The 14,380-nt window shown below is 45.1% G+C and overlaps 1 protein-coding gene across 3 annotated transcripts in view; it reads right to left on the minus strand.

The window, feature by feature from the left end:
* The window catches only part of APPL1 (adaptor protein, phosphotyrosine interacting with PH domain and leucine zipper 1), a 65,945-nt gene that overhangs the window by 27,263 nt on the left and 24,302 nt on the right, over positions 1-14,380 (minus strand). For 2 of the 3 annotated variants that reach the window (XM_068114124.2, XM_068114123.2), the window contains 13 exons: positions 11,653-11,740; positions 9,336-9,377; positions 8,178-8,236; positions 4,622-4,768; positions 4,334-4,416; positions 4,070-4,219; positions 3,638-3,826; positions 2,334-2,376; positions 1,601-1,657; positions 1,188-1,279; positions 889-1,074; positions 583-629; positions 222-402 (listed from right to left, as the gene is read on the minus strand). In XM_068114124.2, the coding sequence (XP_067970225.2) occupies positions 222-402; positions 583-629; positions 889-1,074; positions 1,188-1,279; positions 1,601-1,657; positions 2,334-2,376; positions 3,638-3,826; positions 4,070-4,219; positions 4,334-4,416; positions 4,622-4,768; positions 8,178-8,236; positions 9,336-9,377; positions 11,653-11,740 (1,364 nt within the window). The remainder of the gene's footprint in view (positions 1-221; positions 403-582; positions 630-888; positions 1,075-1,187; positions 1,280-1,600; positions 1,658-2,333; positions 2,377-3,637; positions 3,827-4,069; positions 4,220-4,333; positions 4,417-4,621; positions 4,769-8,177; positions 8,237-9,335; positions 9,378-11,652; positions 11,741-14,380) is intronic. The other variant, XM_068114125.2, reaches the window with a different exon arrangement.

Consider the following 14,380-nt stretch of genomic DNA (forward strand, 5'->3'; position numbering starts at 1 on the left):
ATTAATAAAACATCGCAGGAGTACCTCAACATGTATTTCATAGACAAGACAGGTACAGTATAATCAAGACAGTTTTACACTGTCCATTCATTAACTGTATTATGTATGCGGATTGCCAGCTCGCTAGTTCAATAACTCAAAAATCCTGCAAATCGTGGTTACACAGATCTGTGGTCCGTGACGAAAACCCGTGTCTTCAGAAGGCCACGAGCTTTGCTCACCGCAGGCTCTGTGACGTGATGAGCAGGTGGATCTCCGCCATGCGGAATATGCTGTGGATGGCTCGGGCAGCCATCACTTGACGCATCGTCTCGTATATGGTGGGAGCATCAATGGAACTCTCTGGGTTCACGGCCATGCAGCCCAGGAATCGAACCACAAAGAGCTGGTGCAGCACGCAGTCTGGACGATGCAACAGAAGAACGAATGAGTGAGGTGGAATTGGAGTGAGAACTGTTTGAAAATCACGTTAGATGTTCCCAAGATAAATAAAGGAAATGATCGAGACTCGCTATGTTGGAATAGACGTGGGATCACATTGAGCCGATAGCTGGGATTGCTGCAAGACCCTTCACTTTTCACCTTGTGCGTCTCCACCACTTTCCCCTTCTCCAAATGGGTTGTGCCGCCTGCAAATACAAATACGAAATTAATGAGAATAATCCTCTACCTACATCTCCCTCCCATCACCTTTCAAAGTCACCTTTCTCCAAATTCATTCATTCAATCTTTCAATCTTTCTTTCTTTCTTTCTTTCTCTCTCTTTCTTTCTCTCTCTCTCTCTCTCTCTCTCTCTCTCTCTGTCTCTGTCTCTGTCTCTCTCTCTCTCTCTCTCTCTCTCTCTCTCTCTCTCTCTCTCTCTCCCTCTCTGTCTTCCTCCCTGCCCACCTGCCCGTCGGTGATGCTGCCCCTTCTTCCTTCACCTCCTCTTCTTCCTCAATGCCCGGTGAAATGTCAAACTGAATGGGGGTATCAAGGGCAACCAATGGCTGGGAGGGACCTTTGGGTTCTGGACTGGAGGGCTGTGAGGGGGGCGTGTCAGTTGGCATGGAAACAGAGCCCCACAAACTTGGACTAAGGATAAAAAAGAAAGGAAGATTGAAATGACAAACATTCAAAGTATTTTTAAAAAGCAGAGATAAAAACAACAAAAATGACAACAAGGAATCTCAGCTGCCCCAGTGTACGTGATTGGACGTAGAGTGTTGTGTCTTTCTTGAAAGGATGGTGATGGTGTGACGGCATTCATGGCAACACGCTGAACTTGTGCTGCAAGTGCCTGGAAAACGCCCCCAAAGCATTGTGGGACAGTCAGGGTAGGATGAAGAGTGGAGCGCAAGGCTAGGTTAGGATGGCATTAAGAAGTAGAAGCAGTTGCAGAACATGAATTAAAAATCAATATTGACAAGGTGATGAATGCAGAAGACCGAGTTGAAATTGGGGAAAAAAGGGAGCTAGCTACAAGAATGAAAGATTGAGAGGTACGAATGATGTGTAAAAGGAAGAACATACATAAAATGAAGGATTACCAAGAAAAGGACCTGGGCGCTTCCCCAGGCTTTCCTTATCGCTACATTGTCACCAATCTAAGGACACACACCTGTGGGTCTTCGGCAAGGTAGATCTGTCGGGATATGTTGCTAATGGTAGCTATCCACTGCATGGTAAAACGGCGGGGGTTTGGGGGGAGGTAAGGGGAGGGGGGGGGGGGGGAAGAAGATGTTAGAATGGCTGGTGCATGGTATGATGAGGAAATAATAAAATAATACACACCTAGCATTTCATTAACTGTGTCTTCGGTGACAAAGGTGACGATTTTGGATAACATTGTAATATCAGGTGGGACTGCCATCCACGCTCCAATGGCCGCAGTATTATCCTTAAATTATTTCGATTCGAATCTGGAGAACAAGCCAGCTTCAGCAGAATTACCATGTCACCGTCGGATTGGACGTCAAAACCCAACTGGCTCAATAATGACCTTTGGGGGTTAGGGGCAAAGTGTGCTCTGGCAACGAATGTGCACCTGGTGCCAGTCCATATGTCGGCGTACACTTCTTAATACTCCAAGGCTAACGTGAGGTGGCGATCACCGATCGTGTCCCCGTAACAGGATAGATAACTCAACCGCTGTTGCACAAACGTAACTCAAATGCAAATCTATTTAGGCAAGAGATGTGCTCCTTCTGTGGTTGCAGGCCGCAGCTCCAATTCCAAAACACCATCTAAAGGTTAACAAGCTACATGGAAATCGACATGTGCTCAATAAATCAGCAACACCAATTCCTGATTATACACTTGAATTTGGAGATAGACAAGAGGGAATCTCTCACCTCATCGCAGTCTTTCCGGCTGTCTGCTTGAAGGATCATCGATCTACAGCAGAGGGGGTGACAAAATGAAGATGTTTACATGATAAACAGTGGATACACAGAGCAAGTTGGTGAGAAGCAAATATTAAGGGAAAGTCGATTATTGCAAAGTGTGCAACATGTCAAGCAGATCCTCCACTTCCTTGCGATGCTCGGCCCAAAGATAAGTTCAGCTATGTCAAAGCACCCCAAGCATAACTGACTACTGCAGGCTACATGTTGTCGTGTAATTAACTAGAGTGGGTGTCCTTTGCCTTCCCAGCTGCAGTCACATGACAGTAATCCATAATCTGTTCAGGATGCCGATGATAGCTCGAATACTCTTTGTGAAAGACATCCTGGGATATTTAACATCCACCAACTAATGCTGGCAGATGGGACGGGACATCTCAAAAAGTTCTGGACGGATTTAGACAAAACTTGGTGGACAGGCTGCATGTATGACAAGGAAGAATTGATTTGACTTTGGTGATGATCCGGATCCGGACTATCTGTGGGATACAAAGCGTAAACTGCTCAGCCTGGTGGAGCTATGCGCTCTACCGAGTACCGTTCTAGTTACCTCCGCCACCAAAGGTGGATGGAGGTTATGTTTTCAGCCCTGTCTGTCCGTTTGTTTGTTTGTGAACAAGATGTCTCAAAAAGTTGAGGACGAATTCGGAGGAAATTTGGCAGAGAGGTAGCGTATGTGACAAGGACAAAATGTTTAGATTTTGGTGAAGAGCCGGATTCGTATCCGGGTAGTATAATTTTAAAAGTGATTCTTCACCATTGGGAGATAGGACCAAAAACGATACATAGCAGGATATCTCAAAAAGTTATGGATGGATTTGGACGAAACTTTGTGGGCAGGTTGTGTGTGTGACAAGGAAGAATCGCTTCGATTTTGGTGAAGATTCGGATCTGGATCCGGCTAGTATAATGTTTTTAAGTGATTCTTCACCATTGAGTGATATGGCCAACCAGGTGGAGGTTTGCTCTCTACTGAGTGCCGTTCTAGTTAACAAATACATTTATGAACGCAGTTGTTAAACCAAATTGAGTCGGGGAAAGGCAGGCTGGAGTTCTGCATTGAGTCACAGAATGGCATTCACATTGCATAAAATATCATACGACTTTGCTGTTGTGTGTCCAAACACAATAGGAGTGACGTGTCAAATCAAAACTTTTGTTTTTTCATAAGGGATATTTCTTTAGATGTTAAGAAACCTTAAAGATTGCATTGGGAGGGGTGAGGTAGGGGAGAACAGACAATGGCTCTGCACCTCTTGCCATCGAAGGTTGTGATCTGAAAGCAGTTGCGGCGGTCATCGGGCTCAGCTGCCATGACAGAGCAGTTGTCCAGGTCCATAACCAAACCCCCAGCCAGTGCGTCCCTTCGTTGACTCATGAGATTTCCACCTTGTGTGAAGAAGAAGAGCCGTTCCCATGTGAAGGATACCAGTCCAGTCTTGCTGCAAGCACATTATCAACAGATTAAATTGTTTGTATCAAGTGGAAGTACCAATTGGCTATTTTTATTACAATGAGAGTGGGAGACATCAGAGGTAATATGGGACAGAAGATGCACCTGTAGGAAGAGGGTAGGATGGGTGGGGGGCAAGGGCTGGGATAGAAGACAAGTTCGAAGAGAATATTGCAATAACTGAGAGTCAGTATCAGGGCTGGTGGATGGTTGAAGATGTAATGTAACGCACTGGCGCAGGAAGAGGTAGCCTCCACGTTGGGTGAGTGTGCGATCAGGTTCTCCAATAGGATCTGGGCAGTACAAGGCATTGCTGGCCTCTTGCAGGGCCTCCATTGTCACAGCAGTAGCTCCTTGTTCAGCATTCAGCTCACCTTGCACACTGTACACAAATTGTATCTACCATGTGTACAGCACCGCGTTCCTTCACGTGAGGGGTAGGAAGTGACAGGGAATTAAATAATGTGAGCGGAGGTTTGAGGAAGGGTATGCTTACCTCTGTACACTGGTACATATGTTAGACACAAACTGTTCCACCTGCGGAGTCAGATATTCCGAGCCCATTCGAGAAAAGCTCATCTGTATGTTGGGGAGTGGGTAGTGTGCAGGAAGGCATTTATAAGCAGACAAGCAAAGCATAAAAAGCAGGAGGAGTGAGAGATGAAGTTTAGATTCACGAAAGGGTTAAAAATCGGGGACACTGCAGCACAAAGCTGGGAGACAGTGGTACATTACAGGTATAAGAAAGGATGGTGTCGTGGTTCACCAATGATCATCACTTCACCTGCGCCTGTAAATAGCCCAACATGGGCTCAAGGGTGATGATCTTCTTGCGGAATTGAAGTGCATTAAGAGCTGCGTAGTACTGCAGGGACACCTGGTGGAGCTTCTTACGGCACGAGTAAACGTCCTCGCTAACTCCTCCACGCACCTTATCGGCGGAACGGGAGGAAACGAAACTTTGAGCAGAATGAGGAACGTTTTGGGGGAATGGGGTGCCAAGGTTTCCAGCATGAGAACAATGTGGGAATTTAATGGATGGTAGAACAATGTGGGGGATAAAGAAGAAAAAGGAAGGAGACAAATGGAGGTTGACTGTTGATTTTTTTCGCACATAAGTCGACACTTCATTTCCCTGAAGTCCAGGCCTCGACTTATGCGCAGAATCGACTTATACTCGTATATGCCTTAAGCCATTGAAATGCTTACATGAACAAAAAAAAAATAAAGAGTGATATTGTTACGTTTGTGGGGGGTAGACAATGATTACCTTAGAGCCAGGTAGAGTGTATAGATTAGTGTGCTCCGGCTGTCGTGAAGAAGAAGAAACCCCATGTCATAAGTAGGAAATTTGTGTAGACCGTATGCTGGGTAAGCTTGTATCTTCATCCCCATGAGAGGGGTGGGTTTTGTTAATTAGCGAGGGATTATGGGTAAATTAATCCCCTGTATGTAATTGCCTCTGTAAGCTTTTCCTGTGTTCCTTATGACACCGCACTACACACCATAGCCAAGCCAAGCAATCGACACCGTCCGTAATTAATGACACTAATTAAAAACCAACCCGAAACCAGGCAATGAACACTACCGCTGGTGCCACAGCCGCTACATCACGACCTCAGTCAGGCAGGGTCGTGGAGCCACGCCCGAAGAAGAGTGATTGGTCCGGGATTGATTGGCGCAAAAAGACTGCTAAGATGGGACTCACTGATAGGAGCGGACACGGAGACGTCGTGAGATGACATCAGAGCCTCGAGGACAAAACAATTAGAACGGCGGACATTTTATCTCTCAGGTTCTGGATCTGGTGGTGAACGGTCGTGTGCCGACATTGTCTTCTTCTCGTTCTGGATCCCATAGCGAATGGTCGCTGTTGCTCTTGCGCAAGGAAGATTCATCACGAACGGTCGTGATCCGACATCTTCATCGTGATAGTGAGTAGGAGGAACTGCGGTTTCCCAAGCAAGAACGACGAGTGGACGGGCGCGGCCTGCTCGCTGCGCTCTCGACGAAGCCAGGAGTGAGTGGACGCGTGGTGAGGCCTAGTTTGCGCCAACGAGCGCATTTTCCCGCCAAGGACGCGAGGGGGTTTTAACGATTCCTGACGAGATTCAAGAGCCGATTTGAGCTAAGTGCCACAAACTACACATATTTATTTTTCAGTTATATTTCCCTTTGTCTGTATTCGGGTCTGTATGGGAACGCTCCAATTAAGAATATAGTATTATCGTGCATTATTTTGTAACCGGCATTTTCAATCCGGTATTTTTGTACATTTTAATTCCGTGTCGGTTTGAGTTGATTTATTGCAGGGTCGAGGACGTCGGGTGGACTCATGCAGGTAAGCGCCTACGGCTTCTCCCTCACTTGCTCCCCGCGCGTATAACGAAGGTCTGCCATTGAATTGAATGCCTCGGAGTTAAAGCTCCTTTGGTCATCTGTATCACCCTGCGGTGTTCACCAGAGGGTAGTCACACGACAATATTTTCTGAAATAAATTTTGTACAATTGTTCATTTAAAACGCACTGAATAAATCATTGCCCCGAACCTTTGCCGATTGGGTGGGCACAATTAAACGTTGATCCGCTCACTGAGGCATGCAAAATTATCCAATCACTGACGAGCACACACTCACCAATTACGTTTGATCCATCCCCTATAAATCCTAATCATATGTATCCATCCTTACAATGTCATCTCAAAATGCCTCCGGTAAAGTCACGCGAGTCTGACACAGCAGAGCTTTTAGTTGGAAGTTGTTAAGTCCGCTAGCTTGTTTTAAATAATGTACCTCTTTATGATAACAATCAGGTTGAAAAAACGTTTTACATTCCTAAGTTATCTGAGAGATTGTCCCACAAAGTAATTCAAATAATATGCACAAAATAGCTCATTAATATTCATTACTCTGGAAGTACTGCAGGCAGCGTTGCGTTGTAAGTGTTAGGTATGAATTACCACCTCTACTGTTCTGAATGAGTTTTAATAACTACCATAGATGATTTAGCTTCGTCTTATACTCCAAATAAACTTATCTATAAATGAAGGAAAGAAAAATCAATACATGTACTCCACCTCGACTTATAGGCCAAAAAATATGGTATGTGGGGGAAGTGAGACAAATAAGAACTAGAACGGCACTCAGTAGAGGGCATACCTCCGCCAGGTGAACAGTTTACGTTTTGTATCCCAGAATAGACCAGAAAATCCCAATACAGAATCACATTGAATCAAAATCATCCGTCCACAACTTTTTGAGATATCCTGCTATATATCGTTTTGGCCCTATCTCCCAATAGTGAAGAATATGAATGAATGAATGATCGTTTTAAGGCCATTTTCCCCGCTGGAGCGGGGGTTAGCCTTGCGGGCCCCATGACAATCATGGTTCCCTGTTAGAGGCAATGTTTTTTATGGCCGCATGCCCTTCCTGACGCCAACCCTGAGTCGCCTCTTACGATGCGCAGGGATACGGTGTACCTATTCTAAACCGGGATACACACCGGGATCATTCATCCCAGCAAGCTGGTACTCAATTTTGCCGACCTCGGAAGGATGGCAGGCTGAGTCAACCCCCCTGGTGTTAATTCAACGATTGACCGGGATTCGAACCCAGGATCCTAGGATCCCAAGCCGGCATCCTAACCGCTAAGCGAAGAATCACTTTTAAAATTCTACTAGCCGGATCCGGATCTGGATCTCACCAAATTTGAATCAATTCTTCCTCGTCACATACACAAACTGTCCACCAAGTTTCGTCCAAATCCGTCCATAACTTTTTGAGATATCCTGCTATATGTTGGTTTTAGCCCTATCATTCAATGGTGAAGAATCACTTATAAAATTAAATAATTCTCATATCCGAATCCATATTCAGATCTTCAACAAAATCGAATCGATTAGTCCTTGTCACACACACAACCGGTCCACCAAGTTTCGTCCAAATCCGTCCACAACCTTTTGAGATATCCTGCTATGTATCGTTTTTGGCCCTATCTCCCAATGGTGAAGAATCACTTCTAATGATTCTTTCTATTCTCGTAGCCGGATAATAGGATAATCTAGTAACCAGATAAGAACTCTAGTAGCCGGATTCAAATCCGGATCTTCACTAAAATCTAATCATTTCGTCCTTGTCAAATATGCTACCTCTCTGCCAACTTTTGTCCAAATCCGTCGACAGCTTTTTGAGATATCTTGTTCACAGACAAACAGACAGACAGACAGTGGTGAAAACATAACCTCCATCCACCTTTGGTGGTGGAGGTAATGATAATAATGATATTAAGAATGAAGACAACACATTATTAGCAGATATATACAGTAGTAATATTTGCACCTTCTCATTGTCTCGTCGTTTGGAGAGTCTGCTGTATTTGATGATCGCACCATCGAGCTCTGGGAGGGGAGGGGGAAAGGGAAGGAAATAGGTGGACAGGAAACGGAAAGTGAGAGTCACCGTTGGTGCTCGCTGGAGAGCGAATGGCGATAGCAAGTGGCAATGGCGAGTGTACAACCACAGAGCAAACTAGAACGCCACTCAGTCGAGCGCATACTACCGCCGTGGGTCAAGTTGGAGCCCTATCTTCCAATGGTAAAAAAAATCCTTCAAAAAATTCCTGGATCCGGAATAATATCCTGAGCTTCACCAAAAACGAATCAATTCTTCCTTATCCCAAGGGCAATCATCCCACCAACTTTCATCCAAATCCGTTCAGAACTTTTCCAGATATCTTGTTCACAAACACACGAACACACGAACATACGTACACACATACGCACACACACACACACACGGACGGACACGATCGAAAGCATTACTCCCTGGCGGGAGTAACTAGAACGGCACTCAGTAGAGAGCATACCTCTGCCAGGTGAACAGTTTACGTTTTGTATCCCAGAGTAGACCAGATAATCACAATACAGAATCACATTTAATCAAAATCATCCGTCCACAACTTTTTTCGATATCCTGCTATACGTTGGTTTTAGCACCATCACTCAATGGTGAAGAATCACTGAAAAAATTAAATAATTCTCATATCAGAATACATGTTCAGATCTTCACCAAAATCAAATCGATTCTTCCTTGTCACGACACACAACCTGTCCACCAGTGTTTGGTCCAAATCTATCCACAACGTTTTGCGATATCCTACTACGTATCGGTTTTGGCCCTATCTCCCAATGGTGAAAAATCACTGAAAAATTCTAGGAGCCGGATCCGAATCCGGATCCGGATCTTCACCAAAATCTAATCATTTCGTCCTTGTCACATTCGCTACATCTCTGCCAAATTACGTCCGAATCCGTCCACAACTTTTTGAGATATCTTGTTCACAAACAAGCCGACAGAAAGGGGTGAAAACATAAGCTCCAACCACCTTTGGTGGCGAAGGTAATAATGAACTCTGCCAAACTATTTGTAGAATGGCTGATGCAAGGAATTTCAAACATGTCTGTTTCATGGCGTCACTTTTGTGCGTCAAACTCTTACCGACAGTGGCTGCTGTCATCATCTGTCTGAGGCTCAGGATGTCTAGAGGAAGGTCGGTGGAAGAGAAACGTCAATACAAACTTATACAAACGATACAGACAGTGTGTCACAATTCATGATCATCATACGTTCCCCGAGCAACAACATGCATTTTAAGGCCATTTTCCCTGCTAGAGCGGGGGTTAGCCTTGCGGTCCCCATGACAATCTTCTCCATTTTGCCCTATTTTCTGCATCTCTCCTTGTTAACCCCCTTGCCCGCATTTCTTCTTCCACCATCTTTAGCCAAGTCTTTCTCGGTCTTCCCCGTCCTCTACTTCCTTCTACATTAACTTCCATCACTCTTCTCAACCAGTCACTTTCATCCTTCCTCAACACATGACCAAACCATCTCAACCTGTTCCTCTTCACAGCATCAATCACAGGCAATATTCCCATCATCTTTCGCAATTCATAATTTGTCTTCCTCTCTCTCAACGATACTCCGCACATCCATCGAACCATTCGCATTTCCACCCTTTCCAGCCTTCGTTGCTGCTCTACGTTTATTACCCATGTCTCGCTCCCATAAATCATAACACTTCTCACACATGCAGCATACACCTTTCCCTTCAGCTTCAGCGACACTCTCCTCCTCATCAGCACGCCACTCAGTTCCCGAAACTTCTTCCATGCACATCTCACTCGAGCAACCGTTGCCGAGTCTGATCCACCTTCTCCATTCAGCATGTCTCCGAGGTAGCAAAATGTTTTCACACCTTCCAGCTTCACGCCGTCTCCAAGATCCAACTCAACATTTCCTCCATCTGCAGCTCCCTCTGTGCACACCTTACATTTGAATGTGGCTGCCACACTGGTAAATGACCCTCTCAGACCACTACATTTTTGATGAACCCACTCAGCGCACATTGTACATTGAATGGAGTTCACTCCGACACCCTTCCTGCACACAGCACACGGCCACTTCCCAGTTCTTTCCACCTCACCACATGCTTTACCACTTGCCATCACCTTCGTCTTTCCGATATTCACCTTCAGACCTTTTGTCTCCATACATTCCTTCCACTTGTTCATCTTTTGTTTCAGTCCATCCATACTTTCCGCAATCAACACCAGATCATCTGCATACAACAACTCCCACGGTAAACCCTCCTTTACGTTCTGAGCCCGCACCTCCATCACAGCTACAAATAGTAGTGGACTTAGTACCGACCCCTGATGCACTCCCACCTTCACCTCAAACTCACCACTGTTCCCGTCCTTCGTCCTTACAGCTGTGCGCGCTCTTTTGTACATTGCCATCACTACTCTGATCAACCATTCCTCCACTCCTAACTTCCTCAATGCCCATGTCAATACTTTGCGTGGAACCCTATCGAATGCTTTCTCCAGATCAACAAACCCAAAAAACAACTTCTTCCTCTTATCCATGTACTTCTCCTGCAACTGCCTCACAATGAAAAGCGCATTTGTCGTTCCTCTTCCTGGCATAAATCCAAACTGCATTTCGTCGATCTTCACTTTCTTCCTTATCCTCCTCTCCAACACCCTTTCCAATACCTTCATTCCATGCTCCAATAACTTTATCGCTCGGTACGAGCCACACTCCAGAGGGTCACCTTTCCCCTTGTATAGAGGGACGAGGGTACTCAGTTCCCAATCCACTGGAATGCGACCTTCTTTCACCACCAGATTACAGATCTCTGTCATTCTCTTCACACCCCAACTTCCTGCTGCCTTCAACATATCTCCCACAACTCCCGTCGGCCCTCCCGCTTTTCCACTCTTCATTGCTTTTATCGCTTCCTCAACTTCCTTCTCAGTTATCTTCTCTGCCGGTCCTAAAACTGGGTCACTCTCTATGTTGCCATCCCATTCATTCTCTGTATTCAACAGCATTTCCATATATCTTTTCCATCTTCCTTTAATTCCATCTGGGTCGACAACGATTTGTCCCACTTCATCCTTCAAGCAACTCACCCCCATCACATCACACCTCTCTTTCGCTATGTGCTTTGCAATCCTGAATACTGCTTTCTGACCCTCTTCCGAATCCAAGCGTTCTCCGAACATTTTCCTACATGCCTCCTGCGCCTTTGCTACCTTTTTCTTTGCAGCCTTCTTGGCTGCCTTATAACTTTCATGTTCCCCGAGCAAACTCATATAAATAGTTTGGCTATTTTGGTGATTGTGACAGGCGGTTAGGATTAGTTACTGGGGCATATAGTTACTTCATATCAAATCATTAAACGTGTCATTGCTGCTATGTGGGACAAAAACCTATTGAAGTGAAAATCAGTCTTTACAAAAGCTCAAACCTGCCAGTTCCTTCTCCCTGAACTGCATGATGGGAAATACGACAGCATCAGCCAACTGGGACGAGACGATGGCATGTTGAGAGCTGAGCTGGAGTTAAAAGAGAGGACATGAGCACAAACTCGATGTATCGACGTATTTAATGCACAATGTATAGGAAGTAACCTGTTGGGAAATAAAATAATATTTTCCTGCTCCCGGCACAGAGACCCAGCCCAGGTGACACTGAGCTGGAAATGTATAAAGTTTACTCAATTAAGCTTTAACTGCTATTTTACAGTCGACTCGTATTGAACCTGTTGCTTCGCTGACGGCACTTGAACAACATAACTTGTCCAGTACATGATACAGTACAGTAACAGTTCATTGGCAGTCAATACTGTATTTGCAATTTTTCTCATTTCAGAAACATTTTGTTTACTCCTAACAACCCAGCATTAATTTTCGTCGTACACACACCTATTCGCAAAACAATTTCATTAATACTGTTTTCAGCCTGTGGCTTCTGGTTGCATTATTGCTGGGAGTGCGGCTGAGCCGCTAACGCAGTGCCCCATTACCAGGAAGCTTGTACTAATTTTGCCGTCCTTGGAATGATGACGGCTGAGTCGACCCACCTGGTGTTATCTAGCGGCACGACAGGGCCTCAAACCCAAGACCCTGAGATCTTAAGCCAGCCACCTTGACCGCTCAGCCAACATCAGGCAAACAATAGTATGAATTTGGTTTATGTGCCTACGTAACAGACGCATCTTTTTTCTTTTTCTTTTTTGAAGTTGCAAAATGCAATTCTCATTGAGTCATTAATAACAAACTTATGTAAAGGCCTAGCCTAGCACTGGCAATAACGTCGTAAAGATGTATCAGATGTTAACACCATGTTACTACACCGCCATCTTACTAAATCTGTCATCCGGACGCTTAGCGTCTGGCATTTAGTCCGTCGCCTACGGACGTCAGATAAAGTCAGGTATATGGGTTTTGGTGTTCAACTGGCGTCAGCGAAGTGACTTGAGTTTGATTGCTGGATGCCGGGATGATGTGTACATGCGTCGAGGCCTAGCTTAGCACTAGACATAACGCCACAATGACGTCCCAGCGAAAAGAACGTGACAGACAGAGGGATGGGTGGACGGAGAAATCCAGCTACTTTAATATCTAAAATATAGATAATCAGAGATACCAGGAAGAGTCAAAAATATTTTCCCCTTAACCGTGGAGGAATTGTCCTCAACCCGTGAGAGTCCGTTTCTCTGACATTTCTGGCCAATGTCACATTTTCTTTCCCAGGGGTGGATGAGGTTCATGGCACCATTGGAAATGAAGGGATGCTGTGTGCTGCGAACTTTTGGTAAAGAGAAACACAGTCATTCCCTTATATCTTTTTTTTTTTTTTTTTTGTATACAGAGTCGAGGCTCGTGAAAGAGCTAACATTTATCAAACAAACAAATCAAACAAACAAGCAAACAAAGTATATAAAAAGGGGAGCGGTCGACAAGATGGGGAGAGAAGAGGAGGAAGCACACAAACACAACATTTGAGAGCAGGGACATCGGGAGAAGTGTGGGAGGGAGAGGGCCTGGGGGGGGGGGGCAGGATAGGTATAAAACGCAAGGACACCAAGGACTTCCAGGAAAGAAGTCGGCACCTCAAAAAAGTGGATTTGGGGTGAAATTAGCGGGGGTAGAAAATATCAAGGTTTTGGATGGGGATCAATTGGGGATCTCAATCGATCAATCAATGCGCAGCTACCTCCGTGCCAAGGAAGACGCATTTAGATCAGGAAGTGATGTGGAGTACAAGAAAGCCAAGTACGAGCTACGATTCGAACGCCGGTGAGCACGGCACCAACCACAGAGGAAGTGCCTCCTCAAGCTTTTGCGATCTTGGAAAATGACACTCGACACGCTCTGATGAACTTGAAGGTCAGGGAAGAGACTGGTCCTCATGGTATCAGCCTCGGCCTGCTGCAGTCTTGCGCTGATGAACTGTCGCCCACTCTAATTTTACTTTTCAAACTGGTCACTTCAGCTTTGTAAAATTCCCCGTGTTTTGAAAAAGTCCACAATTACTCCCGCCAGGGAGTAATGCATTCGATCGCGTCCATCCGTGTGTGTGTTCGTGTGTTTGTGAACAAGATATCTGGAAAAGTTCTGAGCGGATTTAGATGATAGTTGGTGGGATGATTGCCCTTGGGATAAGGAAGAATTGATTAGTTTTTGGTGAAGCTCAGGATATTATTCCGGATCCAGGAATTTTTTGAAGGATTTTTTACCATTGGAAGATAGGGCTCAGCAGCGGCCACCCACGGCGGGAGTATGCGCTCCACTGAGTGGCGTTCTAGTTATCCCTGTGCCAAAGCATTCCCCAGTGAGTTGCCTAAATCCCGAACAATGGAGCACATCAGGGCTGTGTTTTATCCCCGATATTATATTCATCCTTCACTGATGATTGTGTCGCATCATCTGTTAGCTCACTGGTGATGAAATTTGCAGATGACACGACCGTTGCTGGCCTGATTCCCAATAGTAATGGAAGTTATTACCATAATCAAGTCGAAAAACTTGTGGAATGATGTTCTTTAAACAATCTCGAACTCAACGTCATAAAGACAAAGGGAATTCTTGTTGACTTCCAGAAAAACAAAACTCCCATTCAACCCTTGGTTATTCACAATGCTGAAGTCGAGATTGTCACTTCTTTTAAATTTTTAGGCACACATATTTCCA

This window comes from Myxine glutinosa, chromosome 4, assembly GCF_964187855.1.
Source record: "Myxine glutinosa chromosome 4, kmMyxGlut1.1, whole genome shotgun sequence".
In the NCBI taxonomy this organism is placed as follows: domain Eukaryota; kingdom Metazoa; phylum Chordata; class Myxini; order Myxiniformes; family Myxinidae; genus Myxine; species Myxine glutinosa.